The 19,956-nt window shown below is 40.0% G+C and overlaps 1 protein-coding gene across 10 annotated transcripts in view; it reads right to left on the bottom strand.

The window, feature by feature from the left end:
* Positions 1-19,219, bottom strand: part of LRCH1 (leucine rich repeats and calponin homology domain containing 1) — a 125,792-nt gene extending 106,573 nt beyond the window's left edge. For 3 of the 10 annotated variants that reach the window (XR_011327922.1, XR_011327923.1, XR_011327924.1), the window contains exon 1: positions 18,798-19,218. Coding sequence is in view for 3 of the 10 variants with exons in the window: in XM_069802693.1 (XP_069658794.1) it covers positions 18,798-19,062 (265 nt within the window). In the remaining 7 variants the exon portion in view is untranslated. Of the gene's footprint in view, positions 1-18,797 lie in introns of all 10 variants that reach the window. The other 7 variants (XR_011327925.1, XR_011327926.1, XM_069802693.1 and 4 more) reach the window with 3 other exon arrangements.
* Between the last annotated feature and the right edge of the window lie 737 nt (positions 19,220-19,956).

Genomic DNA, 19,956 nt, shown 5'->3' with positions numbered 1-19,956 from the left:
GTCCTGTTATTAAACAAGAATTTTCATTCCAGAATCTCTGGATTAGGCAGTCTAGCTCTCCTTTGGAAAACTGTTTAGCACTCAGAGTTTGGTTTTGTTTCTGACTATTGCTTGTATTTTTAGTAGTCATAAAGGAAAGAGGATGTTCTTTCAGGAAATCCTCAGGTTTCATGTCAAGGATCTGTAAACAGTTTGAGTGGAATAGCACTTTCAAGGTTTTATGTAATTAATATTCTTCACTTTGGAAACTACTGTTGCAGAGAAACTGTCCGAAGTGAAAATCAGTGCAAGATCTCTTCCGCCTCCAATTCCAACAGATCCAAAACACTTACAAAAAGTCCCTCTGACATGGAAGGTTCAGCAACACAAGTTCAGAGGGAAAGGTTTTCCATACCTTTGTTTCAGTAAGAATTTATAAAGAATAACTCCGTGACCTTTTACACACACTTGAATGTTATGTATCCAATAAGACTGTTTAATGTTTTGCCCACATTAGTCTACAACGAAGGCTTTTCCTTCAAGTTGTGTAGTCTACATACATCTTGATTTTACAAAGCCACGGGGATACCCTGGCTATTGCAGTGGTCCCCATTCCTGCAGCTCCAAAACATCAGACTTTAATCATATACAGCCACCACAGTTAGGGACACACCTGTATCAGCATTACATTACTCTGATTTTCAGCAACCCTTGTAATACTTTGTCAAATGATATTTAAAAAACAGAGATTGAAAGTTCCGTAACTAAGGGTCTGGGTTGATCTTTGCCAGCACTCATACGCCCGCACATCCCACACTCACTCCAGGCACTGGCACCAGACACAGGGGCCTCTGAACACCGGTCCCACTCCAGCGGCCAGCACTTGGTTTCACTCACTCCAGTCTCTCCAGTCACAGGCACCGCAGACCCTGTGACCTGTAATCCCACTCCGGTTGCTGGCACTTAAGTCCATTCAGTCCAGTCTCTCCATTTGCTGGCACCACAGACAGACAGGCCCTCCAACTCATGGTCCAACTCCAGTTGCTGGCCCTCTGCTCCCCCTTCACACCCATGTGCACAGAATAGGGAGTCCCTCACCCAGGAAATGAGTTAAAAAGGAATTTAATAAGATAATACAGACTGGACTGATCAGGTGCAAGGCACGACAGACAAGCATACTGACCAGCAAATTATTTACAAGTGACTGGCCTTTTATATCCCCTAAATACCCCTGTTTTCCCATACATGTTCCTCCTCAAATCACTTAAATCACTCCCTTTCTCAATCTTTGGTTCAGCTCCAAAGCATGCCATAATAAATCCAGTGCAATCCCAAAATGCTCCTTCCCTGCAGCCCACAGTGTGCCCCATACCCCAGGGCAGGACCCCTCTCAGTCTAAAAGCTGCTCCAGCCTTGACTCATCCTGATGGGTCTCACACCTGGATAATGGGGCTGAGGCTTTCTGGGAGAGCATCTCTTCCTTCAAGTCCTTAATCTGTGTTCCTTGACTGCCTTTGTGGCTCTGTGCTCCTCTGGGCTTGTGGAGATGGGCCTTGGATGGGCTGATGGCTCCTGTGATGGGCCTGTAGTAGCCAGGGCAGGGTATTATTTGGGCTCCCCCTCTTGCACTATCTCTCTGTGCTCCTCCGCGGGGCTGCAGCTGAGCTTTTATCACATCACCTAAAAAAAAGGAGGCACAGCTATGCTAAAAGGAGATGTTAATTAAAACATTCTTGCAACTTTATCAACTAACTCATAACACAGATTTCCACATGGCATCAGATCAAAAACTCATCCAAAATTACAAGAATTAGAAGTATGTCTATCTTTTTAAAGCAAAAGCTAGGCTCCAAATATTACCTTTAAAAAAGGTGATTATGATACAGTATAGTTTCACATGATAACTTTCCTAATGTAAATTAGCTTTTTGCCTATGTCCAATTAATTAAAAAAAAAACAAAATCTCAGTCTCTATTCTAGCTCATACAGTATTTTGGGAATCATATTAAATCATCAAAAGTTAATTTCTCTTATCCTGTCAATTTAACTTTCAAAACAAGGTCAGCCTTATTTAAAGTCTGCTGAACTGGAAAAACCTGATTTTATTACCTTTCTGAATTCACGTACAAGAAATAGAGAAGGTCATCCCAAATAGTACTAGTTATTAAAACAAACTTTGGACAATGGCCAAATGTAAGCCACTTAAGTGCAGCTCTAAAAGCATTAGATACCATCATCTTTCAAAGTGCAATATATGATCAGAATTATTCTAGGCATTCTGTCCCTCAAAGCAGCGACAGAGATACTAACTTGCTGTTTCAGCAGAATAGGAAGTGATTTTCTTTGTACGCTTGACACAATACTTTGAAAGCAACATCTTTTATAAGCATCCTCCTGTTATTCTAAATAGAGTGCCAGAAAAAAATTCAGATTGTTGAAAATACACTGAGTGTGTCTACAGCAGCATTTTAGTTCAGATCGAGCATGGTAGTACAATTCAGAAATACTCAGTCTCTAAAAGAATATCACTATAGATTTGTAATCAGTTAAGAATCAGGTAATGTGAAAGAATATTAACTTTAGAAAAAAAATACATTTTCTCGTCACTATTTTGGCAAGAAGTGCTGCACTACTCCTGTCAGTTTTCATATCTTTGCACATTTGGCTTCCTAGAGAAAATATATTGCAGTTAATATAAATATCAGAAGATAATTTTCTAACAATCAGATACTGGACTATAAGAACAAATTCTCCTAATATTTTATTATTTACATTACCACTACAGTTTCCCCAAGACAGTCTGAAAGTAAGAATTAAAAGCAAGGCATAGCATGCAAGACCATAGCTAGTAAGCAAGAATAACTCTCTTTCAACAGCTGTAATTGCAAAGTCACACTGTATACAGACATCTATACTACTACCGTCACAGTGACACAGACATACTGAAACTCCTTTTGAACAATAACCAAGACCACCACATTCTCTTTTAAAGCATTGTAAAAGCACTTCCAAAATGCGTTAACCTAAGTCCTTTCTTCAGTATTCCCTAGACAGACTAACAACGAGAGTCTGCATTTGCTAACAGATGCAAAGTACATCAGAATTTATGTCAATACACAACTGGAGCAAAACTCTACAAGTAGGTTTATGGATAAATATGGCAGCAGACAAAAGGTGTCTGAGTTGTATATTTTGCATAGATGCAAAGCAAGGTTGTAAACAAAACTTAATCACCTTGGGTATTCTTTCACCAATAAAAAGTTGGGAATTCACAACAGGAGGAATACCTGGGAGTTCAAGATACCTGGCAAGAACAGATTGAACAGGTTCATACTTGACCCAGCTTTGCACAGATGGTTGGACTAGATGACCTCCAGTGGTCCCTTGCATCCTGAGTTATCCTATGATCCCATGAAATTTAGATACAAGGTTAGAAAAAGGCTTTTACTGAACTGCATATTTTAATTGATACTTGCCTTTTTGTTTACAAACAAATATTCTGTTTCAAGAAGCTAGTTTTGTGAAGTTGTAATTAGATCTTAACCAAAAGTTTCCAAAGGGAAAAGTTACCACTAAAATCAAATGCTAGTTGAACCAAAATTATCCCAAGTGAGAGAAAATCATAGATAAGAGATCCAAAAGAAGAGAACAACACAGCTTTGCCATCCAAGAAAGGCAATTGAAGGGGTATGTAGTAGAAAGATCACAAAATGATCTAAAGTGGAACCTACACTGCAATCATTTAGAAAATTTAAAATGGTATAGGTAAAAATCCAAACCACCTACTACTGTATTTTTATTGCCTTAGATATGATCACCTGGACATCAATACCACCAATTCACCTTAAACAGTAAGACTGTTTAGCATGCAATTCCTTTTATGTCACTGACACTTCTAAAGCTGGTCTTTATGTACTGGCTGGAGCACCAGTACATAAAAAAATCTGATGTCATCTGCATTCCACCAAGGGTGGAGGCAGACAAACACTTTCTCAAAATGAGTTCCCAAGAAATCCACATTTCATAAAACCAAAACATCCTGTTTCTATAAACAGAATTGTCAAGCAATCCATTCTAGAATGGATACTCAAGGAGAAATTCTTAATTAAAAAGTGACTTTTCCTGTATTTGATTTAAAACCGTCTTCAACATCAGAAATAACCTTCATTTTTATGTCCCTAATTCATATAGCAGAACACCAAAGAAGACACAAGTGTAAAACTATTGCAAGGAAAAAAAAAAACTTTGATATCTTCAAAAAAGTACCATCAGAAGCTAAAACTTACATAAATCACATTCTATAATTTCATATTAATATACTGTCTACTAGAAGAGCCTTTTTCATTTGTTCATACTGGAACATCAGTCATTTTGATTTGGCTATAGAGTGTGAACCTGACATCTACTGAGAGAAACTGAACAGTATCCTCAAGGAAGTCATTAAGCACCTCATATGAGAACATTTTTAGATATATCTCTTCACAACCCAATATATCAGTCAAGATTTTTGAGACTTTCCCCCCTAGAATACAAAGCCATTGCTGACAAAATCTGCAACCTGCCATCTTGCAACGTTCACTACAGCAATGTAAGATATTAGCATTCTACCTTCCCTAGAACAGGGGCTGCAGGTGGAACCACGTGCCAGCTTCTCAACACCACAATTCAGAGCCTGTCCTGTTAGTTTAAATCCACCTTCATCACCACTTAGCCTGGTCACCCTAGTTAGATAGGCAGTACCTTTCAGTAAGAAGCTAGATGGACAACTGCAGTAGCATCTTAAATTAGAGTAAAAGGAAATACCCCTCATTAATCAAAGCTCTTAGTTTATTAAAGACAAAGGTAAAAAAATAAATTTATAAACAACTGCAGAAGAGTGAATGTCTGATATAGTGGAACAGCTGATCTAGTAGTTAAAGAAAAAAAGAACAAATGACCAGAAGTTGAAGCTAAAATACAAAACAGTATGTGTAATTTCTTTTATTTATTTCCAAAGGAAATATATAACTAATCATACTATTATCACTGGTGTACTTTAAAATCAAGGCAGTACACGAGCCATGAATTTCTGATCTAGATACAAAGACTCAGGGAAATTTATCGCCAGTATTACGCAGAGGGTCAAACTGTACCAACATAAAAGTCTCTTTTAGTATTAAGACATATCAATTATTCCATGGTTCAACAAGTACAGTCCACTAGCCCCAGAATGAAAACAGCAGCATGAAATAAGGTGAGATACATCTGGTAAAGAATGACAGAAGTGACTAAATATTCTTGAAGTATTAGAGAAATTTCTCTAAAAGAAAGCAGCTTCTGCTAATGAAACAAAAAACCTTAACAGCTTATTGCTTCTAACATTTTCTTTTTTGTAACCATGCTTCCCATGGATTTAATTACATTATTCCACAGGAAAGACATAGAATGGTTATGCTCACATAACCCTAATAACTTAACTGTAATACTTGCCAATAAAGTAACGTTTTAATATTATTAATGATTATTATTAATCATAATAGTTACCAATAAAGTAATATATTTCTCCCTATGTCCCAACTTCTTTCACAGATCTTGACTGGCCTATCCTCAGGCTATACCTATTTCATGCATCAAGGAAGGACATAATTTTTTTTTTCATGTTTCTATATAATGCATTTAATATATTTAATACACATGCAATGACATAATGTAAACGGACTAAGACTGAGCACAAAAGTTACCTGGGTTTTTTTCCAAGCCGAATCAATTACAAGCTGAGGAATACCTTCTAACTGCAAATATTTTTATTTTTCTATGATAAGAACGTTGAGAAATAAGATAGCTTTGTTAGAGACAAGGAAGGAACATTTTTTAGAGGCAGTCTGATTCCTTCAAATACTGTTAACTAAGAAGGTGGTTTATCTTCAGTAAGTACCATATCAAAAATAATTTTTACAAATAGCAAACATTCTATAAAACTACTTGGCTAGAGGCTGTTAAAAGTAAGAAATGTAAACAGCTTAGACTAGCTAGCCATCAAAACATGAAATAAAAGATTCTGGTTTAGAGGGACAGCTGTATTTAGGACAACTGGCAAGGTTTCTGATTAGTCCAGCTAAGTAAAATTCAACCTTTCTGCAGATTGAGCCCAGGTATCCTACTGAAGCTGAACTTTCTTTTTCATAAATGGTTTAGAACAAAAGCATTTGCATTTTAGAAACAGTAATTTTGGAGGCAGATAGCTCTCAAACATTAGCACTGATACAGAATTAATAGTCTTTGCAGAGTCATTCACTAGTCTGGCAATCTCAAATTTGTGTGATCACAAAGTTGATCAGAAGTAATTTTATTTGGGCCATATTTCCAGACTACTGTGTTAACAAAGCCTTACACTGCAAATTTAGAACACAAAAAACCAATTCTGATTTCTCAGGAGATTTTAGAATAAGTGTTTTATGGATATTTATGAGCGCTGTCTAGAGCAACACAGATTCTCATGCAGAATTTGTCCATGCTGACTTCACCCACAAAAAAATCGATATAATTGTATTTTTATACAAATTCTAGTCAGAAAAGCTTTCCTTTCCTGCAGCACCATGCATTATTCCCACTTGTTCCAATAAAAAATTGTGGGAAAAAGCTAACAGATTTGGGAGGGATGTAGAGGGAAGCAATATCCAGCCTTTTCATACCTTTTACTGGTGTTAAGATTTTTCAGATTTAAATAGTTAGCCTCTCATCATTCTCCTGACTATTCCAAACTCCTGGTTATGTAATCATCCAAACTATTCAGAAATCGTTCAGAAGCCTACATTTATTACAAGCACACATTCGCATGTAGGACCTGGTGTACTTGTTTCTTGGCAGGGGGACGACAGTGTGTGTTTGTTTTGTTGGGTTTTTTTCACTTTTAAAGGTAAATCCCACTATACTGGATAGAAACATAATGAAACTTCACGGACTTGTTCTATTCCCCACATGTATAGTCTCAACTGCAATGCTCGTGCTTCACTATTCCCATAGCAATACCATGATTTATTTCTTCATTTTAGAGCCTTTCCCCATAGAGGCTACACCTTACACTCATTCTTACTTTCCTTTAATGAGTACTTGTACAAAAGCCTCTTTTTTTTCAGGCTACCATTGCTTCATAGATAAACACGGCTTAAATTTTTCTGATAAACTGAATGTTGGAAGGATAGCATGGCCACATTTCCCACAGCTTAACATCTAAGTGCATAACTAAAATGCTTCAGTGAGACTACCAATTACTGTAGTTATGTTACTACCGCACAGAACTGTTCAACACCAAACTGAGCTATAAGATTCCAGAAGCCATTTTTAGCCTTGGGCACTAGGCCAAAAATAACCTTTTCAGTTCTCTAGGAAGACAAATGTACAAAGATATGAAAACTGACAGGAGTAGTGCAGCACTTCTCGCCAAAATACTGATTTATTTATTTTCCTAAAGTTAATATTCTTTCACATTACCTGATTCTTAACTGATTACAAATCTATAGTGATATTCTTTTAGAGACTGAGTATTTCTGCATCGTACTACCACGCTTCTGTGCCAGATGCCACTATAAAGTGAGCTCTTCAATCCTGCATTGTGTTAATACGTTTAAAATCCCAGGATTTAAGACCATAATGAAAAGATTCAAGGTCTACATCTTCACTACTATCCCAACGTCCTCCAGAGCAAAGCTTCACTTCAAATGCCTCAACATTCATTCTTCAAGATATCTTACACCATCTTGATTGAGATGTAAAAATAAAAGCCAGAGAACCAAAGCTGGATTGCTTTCACTTTTGTCCTTGATCTGTTCTGAGATCTGGATTAAGCCATTCAAAATTTCTGTTCCTCAGTTTTTCCCACCTGTAAAACCAGGGATAACCTGCATCATTATAGAACAATGAAATAATTCACTGAGAAGAGCAAAGTTTGCAAGGTAATTTTTAACGGAAATATAGAACAAGGTCTATGCTAGGACCAACTAAAACTAGAAATCACCTTTTAAAGTCATTATATTAACACTCAATATAATTAATGAAAGGCTTTTAAATTAATCAAAACACAACAAATTTAAAAGACTACTTTCTCTACCCTTAGAAGCTCCTGACTCGTTGGCTGAATGTCAAAGTTACACACAGCACACTTTAACATAGCAGTATTAGCTGTAATACCACAATACAAAACGATATACCAAGAGAGTGGCTGTCTTATCTCTAAATTCCCTTACAAAAATTTTAGCAAATTGAAGTTACTGGATATTTTATAGTAGCTCATCTTTTCATTCAAATCATAAGATCCATACCACATGCACCAAAGATTTTCTTTGAAGAGCGTGCCATAGATCATCTTCACTTTCCATGTTGAATTTGAGTAAGCACATCGAAAAAAAAAAGAGGGCAGTTCCAAAGATGGGGAAGAAATGTGCCAATTTTTTTTGAAGAAAAAGCAGCAATTTCAGACTCAGCAGCCTCTTTCATCCCCCCAAAAATTCATCAGAAAAATAACAGATGAAACTACACTGTCAAACTAACATGATAGTTCTCCATCAAATTTGAAAGTTCAGATAGAGAATGGAAACATCCATTATAATACACCTGTAAGTCAGTAAAGCACTCCATTAGTTTCCACACATTTTGACTAAGAAACTACACCATCTGCTCATGAGAGAGTAAAAAAAATAATCAAGAACTACACACAATGACAAAGTACGTTGATGTTGTACACAAACTAGGTACCGGTACTGATAGGTCTTAAAATAAGACAAAGTATGGAAACATAAAACTTTTTAGACGGACCCCACAAACAAATTCTTGGTCACACATCTTTCTTCAAAAACAATACTAAGCAGGGGAAAATACCATGTCTGGTAAAACTTGCAAGTGACAGGATGCATACGAGTGAGGAAAAAAACCAAGTCACTAACACAAAGCAATCTGAACTGGCTGGTAAACAAAACACAGGCAAAGAGTAGGCATTCAGCCAGCCTGAAATTCAAATCTTGGAACAGGGTTCTCAGGCAAAACTTACCCAGTAGGGAAATGACATTGTACACAGTGGAAGGCAAAAAGACAGTTTTCTTGAACTGGGATGAACTCCAAAAAAAATTAAAAATAAACCCTAGCAACACAACATACAAGCATGGGAAACCTGGGTTTAAGTTTCTCCCCTTAACCAATCACAGCTGCTGTTTCATAACTAGGACATCTTCCCCCAGCTCCAACTGCTGAGAAGGCTCCTTTCACCTTTGACCAGAAACCCCATCCCAGAAATCTTCATCACTGTCTGTATTTCTTCATTATGTAACATGAATGACATTACGTTCTCCCTCCTTCCCCACCGAATAAACAGACAGCTTTGTTGTTACTACACTTGCCATGCCTTAAAAAGACTGAATTGAATGAATTCAGCTAGGCCTCGCTAGTCTCAAAATACAGTAATATGTCAATGGTACGACCTGTCAAGTACTCAATAGTTTTACCCCCTATTTCTCCCGTCACTACATTTATAAATAGTTAAAAGTTCAAACAGTAAAAATAAAAAGTCATTTTAGAGACAATTTCGCTTGCCATGGTAGCAATTTCACTACTTTTAAATTCTCTGACACAAGGGTCTTACTATACATGAACTGTTGTATTTGTATTTTTGGTATCTTGCCTTACTTCCTGTAAACCTCATCCAAGGGTGTATTCTGTTCCACTTCTTTCCTTGGATTAATCTCTGATTCCATTTTCTTTTCCTATCGCATTTCTTGCCCATTTTCCAAAACTTCTCCATCAGTTCCAGTGATAACCAGCTTATCTTTGCACACACATTTTATGAACCTGTTTCTTTCTGTTCACCAAACAACAGATCCAACTTGTCATTCATGCCATTCTCTTCACATTTAAAGGTGGAGGGGGTTTTATTTCTCATCTGATTTTCTTCATTTTTACTTTTTGCATGTCTAATGTAGTGCTACAAAGGAGCGATGCCACTGCAAAAAACGCAACCAAAGATGCAGACTTAAGATGTTAAAAAAACCTGACATGTCTGTATACACACAATAAATCAAAGTGAAACTGTCATTTGTAGTTACTTTGCTTGTTTTGAAATTTACTGCTTTATATTATAATCTACATTATAAAGAAATCAAGGCACATGCCATGTTTAAATATACTTCCAAGATACTTTTTGCTGAATTTAGTTTCTTTAATTCAAAAAATTATTTACCTTAAAACCTCCACCCCCATATTAATGCCAGTTGTCCCAGCAGTGTCTCCTACCAGAAAGAAGTACTTACAGGGCTGTATGAGTAGAAAACACCTAACTAGTCTATACAGTTAAATCCAAAAACTAGAAATTAAATCTGTTACCAATCCTGCATTTTACAGCACTGCAGTTTTGGAAGGAAATAAAAGTTCTGTTTTTAAAACAGGTGTCCCAAGCCTACCTTGATATTGGCAACATCCACTTCAAAAAGGAAGGATTATCAAGGAAAGTGCAGAAACAATTGTAGGGAGACACAAAACATTTATAATGTTTACAACATTTGCAATTTATATATGCAAGCAGTTGGTGTATTTCAATAAATTAACTTATTGAAAAACAGAAAAGGTAACAGACAGCAAGTATCTTTTGACGTATTTTCCTATTTGTTCAGTACAAATAATTCCCCCCACTCTACAAAGAGTATTTCCAAACCAAGAAGAAGAAAACCACCTGTACAAACAATTACTGCAACTTGTACCAAGGAATAAAATCACCCAGCTACAGAAAACTGACATAAAAACCTTATCCATTCAGCAGCACAGGTCACTGTTAACATGGTGCTCAGCTGTTTTGCTCTTGTTCTGCTTCTCATAAAGATCAATTCAAGAACTCTGTTCTGATATTCAAAACCTCCAGCTGTTTCCAGTAACTTCTGTAACCATACCTAGAAGAGCTACCTCACACTGGCATCATGAAATTATCAGCTAGCTTTTAACTAAAGGAGTCAGAATTCCCGCAAGCTCAGCTGAACATGAAACTTTTCATGCAGCTTCAAAAGTGAGCGCAAACCTCAGGCTCCAAATTAAATGCAAAACTAACCCTCATTTGGCTCTGCCAAAGATCATCGTCTCACTCGCAAGTTTTGCCTTTTTTTTTTCTTTAAAAATATTTCTCCTGTGGACTGGGATAGAAGGACAAAAGACTGTTATTGTTATTTCTATTTTTAAATAGTTAGGAGGTTTACAGATATTATGGTGTTCTGCACCATACAAGGAAAGAAAGGGATAAAAAGGCAAGCTGGCCAGCAAGACACCCTTGGGGGAAAGAGGCTGGGGAGAAGCGTTAGAATTTTAGAACTGAACTCCTCCCACAAAGACATATCTACCCACAAATTAAGGAGAAAGTAATTAATCCTCCAGAAGCTTAACTCCTCAGTACCTTTCCAAAGAACTAGTCTGATGTATGCATTATACCTTGCAAAATATGGTCAGCAGAGAGCAGTCAGAAGTCAGGAGACGTAACACCCATTTCCACTTTTGACAGTGATCTGCATACTGAATACAGTGGTAACATTTCTGGCTCTTTCAGTTTTACACATGGGACAACAATAAATGGGTACCCTATTTTCATCACTCTGGTCTCAAAAGAACACGTTAAGGATACCTCTCCGGTTTCAGAAGTGCCATTTAAATTATATTGATTTTAATTGTGAATTAGGGATTTAACCAGCTTGGGAACTTTCACAAATCAGGTAGATGGTTACTAACAGAGACAGCAAGAACACAATCAACAGAATGAACAGTCTTGTGTCCTGAGGAAGTTACTCATACTTCAGAATGGTCATTTCAATACGCAAAACATCACTCCCTCCATCTTGGTTGCTCTTACAACTCTGTAAGCAGCAAAAATGTCACTGGCTTTTCCTTCTGCAGGCAAATGGATGCTAAGCTTCCCAAACTTAAATTCAACAGTTAATCTTTTAAAGTATGAATTTTAAACTATTATTTGTAGCATAAAGCCTGTAAATGTCAGGTATATTAGAGTCAAATAATTTTCTCCATGTTTATCTGCGTTCACAAAATTCTAATCATCAGTGTTAATGTAACTGCTCAAGAAATCCATTTTTTGTCACTTTTACGGGTATCAGAAAAGTATCCCAAGCCATTACACTCAACCAAGAATATACAGCTCACCTCCCTGCTTGTAATCCTTTCCCTTCTTCCACTTCCACCACTTCATGTATTTTCACTCAGTGCTTCATAAATTTTCACGCACTTTGTATGACACTTCTACCTTCAAATAGTATCTTCTTTCTATCCGTTTTCTTGTTTAAACCTGTATTACATTGGCATTTGCCCCCTTCCTCTTCCAAGTCACAGTTCTACTGGGCAAATATTCATTCTACTTTGTCATAGCCAATTCTACCCTGATCTCTTCCCCTCACAAAAATATTTAGTGTTTTCAAAACTCTAAGTATAGTTACTGTATTAAGATTCACACTGTCTCTCCTGTTTTACAGATGCCTAAACCAAGATCTCTCTTGTGCCAAGGAAACAAAAGAAACAGACCAGAGGAAGGAAGAAAAGGAGGCTCACAAATCACATAGGGATATTTGGCTTCTACCTCCCACAAGGCCTGTGATCACATGCGAATGGATCTTCAAAAACAAAGTTGTTCAGCTAGAAACATTTGAAAAGGCACCTGTAGCACCTTTACTACCATAATAGCACTTTTGGAGCTCTGAGTCAAGTCTTTTCCAAGGCAGATGGGCCAAGGGTGCACAAAGTGACAACATTTCTACAAAAGCAATCAGTTTTCATCCATTTACATGCACAGCATGGCCAAACATGGCTCTGGCAATTCTAGGTTGAGCTGTTTAAAAATCAGCCACCCTAAATTGGAAGTTAACTTTAAGGGTAAAGGTTCAATAAACTCCTGAGTTTATTCCTGCTGAAGTTGAAAGATCTCACCCTCCCTCTTATCAGGTGATTTCTAGTCTGCTACCTCTCCTGACTTAGTCCTTGCACTAGCTTTGAAGCTCCTCTACAAACAAAGCAAGCTAGGCAAAAAAGAAACAAACAAACAAAAAAAACCACCACACTCGGGAAGGAGACTGCCACACGCACACACTCACACACACACACACAGAGTCAGTGGTAGAAAGCCATTAATCTGCTCAAACCACATTCTGAAACAGCAACCAGGCAATTGAGCACTCCTAATTTGTTTCATGCAACAAAAGGCACTCTGAGCTAATTCACTTTATTTTGTGCTGAGAAGAGCCTAACAGCACCTGCAAAGTCACTGACTGCATTTCAGCTATGGGGCATAAATCTCCAGACAAAAGAGGTAACTTTCAAAAGCACAACTGACTAGACTTCATATAGCAAAAGAACTAATAGACTCTTTTCAACAGCAGTCAATAGTCTTGCTGTTTATATGATCCAGAAGCAAGGACATACTCAGACTTGGGGAAGAAAAAGAAAAAAAAAAAAGACCAAAGGGCTTTCAAGGGTATTCTGCAGTTGTAAGTTGCTAAGCATGTCTACACTTCTAAAATAAAATCATTTAATTTGATAAAGCTCTTTCACAAAGCACTGCTTATCAGATAAAAAAGAACCTAGAATATGTTAATACAGAGATGTCCAGACAGACCACATTATGAAGTTACAGTCTGAAATTGCATTTATACTGTTGGACACGTAATAATGAACACAAAATGAACTTATCTTCATTTTTTAGCCTTGATACAAAGACACATTCTATAGTAATCTCAAAAAAGTTACATCCCATAAGTTTTGGCTGCAGGGCAATATTCAATTCATCTGTGAGAATAAACAAGCATACTTCCTCCTCTCTCCCTCTCCTAACACTTAGGATATTATTTGTGTGAGAGAGAGTAAGTAAGGTTAGAAATATTCAAATAAACACAGGAAGGCTGTAGGAAGGGACTGACTATTGAACATAAAGAAGAAACCAGAGTTTTATTCTTTTTTTTTTTCAGATTTATAATTAAAGATGTTATTTTTATTGATGTGAGTTTGGATAAAATGGGCAAAATGAAAGGTTCTCAAGAAGCCTCATCGAAAAAACCCACAATGTAATAAAAATTTGAATTCAAGATGATGAATTATAAGCTACTCAAAGCAGTAATTATCAGAGAGAATTCTTAAAAGGAGAGGGGCATATCAAATCTCTTTTCTTCCCTAGTGATCAAATAATAACCAAATTCTAACAAAGAGTCCATTTGGCAGTCATTTTTGGTTTATGAAAGCATGCAGTAGCACAAACTAGTCTGTATCTGTGACATCCTTCCCAGTACAACCTGCATCTCTAAGTGGAACCAACTGCACATCTACTGCTATAATTAGAAGAATTCCCAGAAGTGAAGGAAGAATTACATTAATGGAGGAGTTGGAGAAAATCAGTGAGAATGAATTATGGCAATCTAATATACACAGTTGTTCATTTTTTAAAAAAATGGTAAATAAGAATTATTTTTTTTTGTTATTAGCAAAGAGGACTGAAAAGCACGTATTTCACCTGAACCAATATCAATACCCAAAACAAGAAATAAATTTTTTGGAAAGACAAACAGAAAGACCTTCTAGCTGTTGGGTACAAACAAATGCATTCCTGAACTTAACCATGATGGAAGACAACTTGTAAATTTGTTATTGTTTTTTTCCTTTACATGATCCCACAGGAAGCACTTAGATGCCAAAATTCAAGCTAAAGTGCCCCAAAACCTAAAATTAAAACCCTACAGGTTCTCCAAAAGCTGTTCAGGTGCTACTGGGATTTTTGGACCACCTTGAAAACAATTCTGTAGTTATACAGTCCGAAGAACTACTTCAAAGATGCTGCCAGGCAGGCTAAGATGTCTTCAGCACAGCAATGTCTGAAGAGCACAGTCCATTTATAAACATTTTAAAAAAACAGCAGGTAGGAAGGAGTTCTTTTGTCTAGTGAGCATTCTAAAGTACAAAAAATAAACACATATTCTTTCCAGAATTTCACACTCTCAAACTAGCACTCAAATACTTCAATTTGTATTTCTTTTCAAACAATCTAACACCTGATTAAAAAAAATATTTGCTTCTCTCCCACATGATCATAAGCAGCAGCAAGTAGTCCTTCCTTGTGTGCTTAACTCACACAGTAGAAACGGATGAAACAGGTATTCACCAGAACAGGTTGAGAGGATCTGTCTTTAGAAATACAGCAAAAGCCTACAGAAAGAGGTTGAAGTGATACAGGCAGCCATGGTTACACATTTAAGCAACAGCTTTGGGGCTTTTTCTTCCTCTCTTATAAACTAACATGCTTCCAGCATTCCCAGTGGTTTTGAGGAATATAATTGCATACTATTACTTAAGAACTATGTGATTACTGTGCCACTGTCTTCTGCATAACCCAGCCTGTAATAAAAGTGATAAGAATAGCATTTATTATTTTGAAATGGTTTTTGCAATGCACCCACACTGATGTGGTTTAAAACATCTGACTAAACTCAAGATACTTTACGTAGAGGTTTTATTTTCTTCTAACAGTACTGCACACCATGCAAACTCCCTTCTGTGTGCAAAGATACTGTCTGAAAGTTCATCTGACCGGGTCACTCAGCTCTTTAGCAAAACTTTCAAAGGCTGAGGAGGAAATGTCCTATCATGTCTCTATAAGCAAGATGTATTCAACACAAAGAAAACTCACAGAAGAAAAAGCATACCAAGAAGCTGCACAAATAGAAAGTGACAAGTATAGTTAAGCCTCTACAGTTACTATGGAATGCAACTGCAGTTAAGAAAAGTCAAACCATTCAGTACCAGCTATTAAAGGCAACCTACAGCCCTTTCATAAGTGTATTAATTGCCTCACAAAAGCTGATGTCTAACTTCAGGAAAAAAAAATAAATGCACAAACAGAGAATATAAAGTTTAACACCTCTGTCTTCCTCAGACCTACCTAAAGCACTCAGAACTTTTCTAGAAAACAAGCTTGATAATATTTTATTTGAGAGTAGCTGTAGACCATAATTTTCTGAATCCAAAAATACTGTCAGTATCTAGTGCTAAAATACTGTCAAGATGCAGACATCGTTTCAGTTTTCTGGAAATCCCCTGCTCCTCAGACCTCTAAACTCAATCCCCCAGACTAGTCTTCTCTAAATCAAGGACTGTCTTTATTTTTCAGCGAGACCAGCCCTCTTTAGCAAAAAAGCTTTAAGAGTGAAAGGCTACCCCTACCCCAAACATCAACGTTTCAGAGACATGTCAGCACATAAAAGTCACTCATTGCAAGGACATATTCCAAGTAGTACAAGAAAGTAGTGTTTTTATACTGTGCACGTTTATGGAGAGGAAGCGAGAGAAAATTCCCATCAACAGTTTGCCCCAAGAGCTTCAGAAATCTGGGCTTAGGCCAAGAAGCTCTTCTGTTTATATATTCTACTTATGTAATGTAACAAGTGAAAAGGAACACAGATTTTTTGGAAATGTATCAACTTAGGACTTAACTCACAAGGCAAACAATTCCCATTAAACAGTTACAACATGTGGTTACAAACAAAAACATAAAGTAACTATAGATTAACACATGGTACTCCCAAAAAGGGACAATGAAAAAAGGGCTGCTGTTGTTACAAGGTTGAGACACGGTCTGCTCTATACTGCTGTTTATACCAAACAAAAAGGGAATGAAAATCCCATCCTACATTTAATATCATATTGAATGTCTTCTATGCAAACTCTGACAAAAGCACATTAACGCTTGAAGGCAAAGACTACTTTTTTCCTGAGTTCTCCTCTGAATAGAAAACTTCCTAGAACGAGTAAGCACGTAACAAGCATATACTACCTATACGCACAACACAGCTCATGCTTATACAGAACATACTTACACAACATACAAACACTAACATGTAATCACTGCCCATCAAAGAATTTTTTTCCAGTACATAATTTTGTTTTCCAACAGTTTGGATCAGTATCAGGTCAAACCAAACAAGCTAACTTTCTGGATTTCCAAACTACTTATCTCATGGCATGTCTTCATTAGACTACAACTTTAAAAAAAGAAAATAGATAAGACATCTTGCTTGGGGAGACAAGCTGAAAGTCATTCTTCTAACTACATACAGTTCCACTATCATGCCTTATCCCTTTCACTATCGCATCTGTTACTGAGTCAGTTAATGGTTAACACAGCAATTCATGCTACCAATTCATGGTAGTTTCATTCATCAAGTTTCCTTAATATTTCTCTTTTACTGATATGATGATATAGGTGTTCAAACGGAACACTGCGAAATCCATTCAGCAACAGCGAACAAGTGACAGAGCTAATAACAATTACATATGACGCCTACCACACATCTGAGACATTACTCTGTTCCTTACAGCTGGGATAGATACAAGTACGCAGTCAGCACATATAGGAAGGCATAAATACCCTCATGTGCAGGAGCAGTTGAGAATTTTGGTTCATGTTATCACATGTTTGCATGCAGGTATAGCACCTGCTGTTTTGTGGGACAAGAACAAGTGACTACACGTCTGCTCCATTGCTGTAACACAACTATCTTCAGCAGGCAAATGGGGACACAAAAGGGCACGCGGAGGCGGTACACTAAAGATCTTAGGAATACGCTAATATGTTCTTCTAGTGCGGGTTTGTACTGTTCTACCTAGTGATGCTATCTAAAGAACAGACTACATTCCAACCCCTGGCACAAATACGGGCAGGAAAACAGATATGACCCTTTGTGGGGGTCTGCCTCCTTAGGTGAGAAACAAGTGTGCCTTTTTTCACGTTGGAAGGAGGGTGTGAGGGCAAGGTAAATGCAAACTGGATACACCTCCCCTCACCGCTCCTGCCTGCAGGGTTGTCAGGCCTGTCCCCTCTGCAGATTTACATAATGATGGTGTCCCCCAGTGTAGAATACGCACAGTGCCTGCAAAGACGGATTTCTCTCCACATGTGCCTTGGGAGACAGCGTTACATACAGAGCTGGAACTACGGCTACATGACTGTAAGGATACAAGGGTGGATGTCAACCCCAGTGTCAGACAAGTGGCATTTGTGAAAGGTAGCACGCTCTCTGGGGTAGCTGCAGCGCAAAAGCCTTCCTACGGACGTGCCTCCATCTGCGGTGTGCAAATAGGCACACGAGTGAGATACAGACAGGCATCCCCTCCGTGCCAGGTGGGTCCAACCTACACGCAGCGGGAGTGAAGGAGCAGGTATCCCACCTGGCAAGCGTAATTCCTCACAAAACCGATCCAAAGGTGGGCTGGCTGCCATCTCGAACCTCAGCGGCCAGGGAAGGGTGGCAGAGAGATGCACATTCCCCAGAGAGGGGGGGGAAGAAGACAGGTGCGAGCAAGAATCCACAAAAGAATCCACACGCGCTCCCCCGGCTTGCCAGGGGAGAGCCAGCTCTTCCTCACCAAATGCGGAGCGAGGGGAGGGAGAGGAGGGTGTGCAGTGATCCAGCCATATGGGAGCAAACACCTACCTCATACACGAAGGCGGGGGGGGGGGGGATAAAGAGAGCATAGGGTCCACGGAGAGCTGGGAAGCAGGCTCGGTTTCCTTGTGGAGACGGGCCCACGGGAGGAGGAATGAATGCCTCAGGAGGTGGAGGGAAAGGGTGGAAAGCGGGTGTTCTCCTCACAGGGAGCTTGGGGGGGCAACTAGGATGCCAGAGGGAGCGGAGAGGGGGGTGGAAGGTGGGTGTCCCCCCCCACCTTCCACCCCCCTCTCCGCTCCTTCTGGCAAGATACCGGCACCGGCCACCCTCTCCCCCCTCACACCCCCCCCCCCCCCCACAGCCCGGTTCCTCGCCTGGCCTCACCTGCCCGCACCGTATCGGAGAGATCGTGACTGAGGGCGGCAGCGCTGCGCGGGAATTCCTTCAGCTTCCTACCGCTCAGGTTAAGACCCCCGGAATGAGCCGCTTCCTCCAACGCCCGCTCCAGACCACGGTTCAACGGCGCCTGCAAACCCAACGACCCGCCGCCACCACCGCCGCCGCCGCCGCCGCCGCCGCCCACCCCGGCCGTTGCCGCCGCCAGAGCAGCAGCGGGGAAAGGCTGCGACTCGCCTCCCAGCGTCGCCATCTTTCTCCTCGCCCGCTTACGCCGCTGGGGGTACCCGAGAGAACCGCCGGACCTGCCTCCCTCCCTCCCTCTCTTCCCTTCCTCCTCCTCCTCCTCCTCCTCTTTCCCGCTCGCTGTGGTGGCGGCACCGCCGCTGAGGGGAGGGGGGGGGTGGGGAAGCGGCAGCGCAAGCAAGAGGCGGAGGCGAAGGGCGCGGGTGAGGCGCGCCCCACTGCGCATGCTCCGCCTCACCACCCCACCTCCCCTCCCTTTACCCCGGCGGACGGCGGCGCGCGGGGGTGGGGCACTGCGGCGCCCCCTAGCGGCGGCGCGCCGCCCCCCGGCCTCGCTGCTGCAGCGAGCGCCAATGCAACCGCAAGCGCCGATGCAACCTCATGCAAGTGCGAAAGGGGGGGGGGGGGGGGGGGGGGGATCCCTCCCTTGGGTTTTGGTCACAACGTTCCCCACCGTCTGTCCCTTTTTCAGAGGGCCGCCCCGATACCTGGCTTTCAGGCCCCTTTCTCCCAGCGCCCCCCGAAATCGTTCCGGGGGCCGGCCGCGCAGCAATTTGCGGTTGGGTGGGACGAACTCAGGCTGCAGGGCCTCATTTGAAAATTAAAAGCTTGCAGCGGCTCTTCTGAACGAGGCCCTGGGGAGCATCTGCCCTGCAGAACGCTTTTCTGGGGCTGGCTTCTCCCGCAGGGGCTGGTTCGTGGGTGCGCGCAGCCCCTGGGGACGGCCTGCCAAAAAAACCCAGACCCTCGAAGGTGTCGTTTGGAGTGACAAAGCAAGCCCGGGAACGATGATCGGTTCCGTTTTCAATGGAATAACCTTTCTGAGGGGGCGAGGGTGTTGGGTTCGGTTTATTTCCCCCACCTTTTCTGCAGCTTTGCAAAGCCGAGCCCAGGAGTGGGA

Source organism: Haliaeetus albicilla, chromosome 15 (assembly GCF_947461875.1).
Source record: "Haliaeetus albicilla chromosome 15, bHalAlb1.1, whole genome shotgun sequence".
Classification (NCBI taxonomy): domain Eukaryota; kingdom Metazoa; phylum Chordata; class Aves; order Accipitriformes; family Accipitridae; genus Haliaeetus; species Haliaeetus albicilla.
The sequence above is the reverse complement of the archived record's forward strand: the minus strand, read 5'-3'. Positions and strand labels throughout refer to the sequence as shown.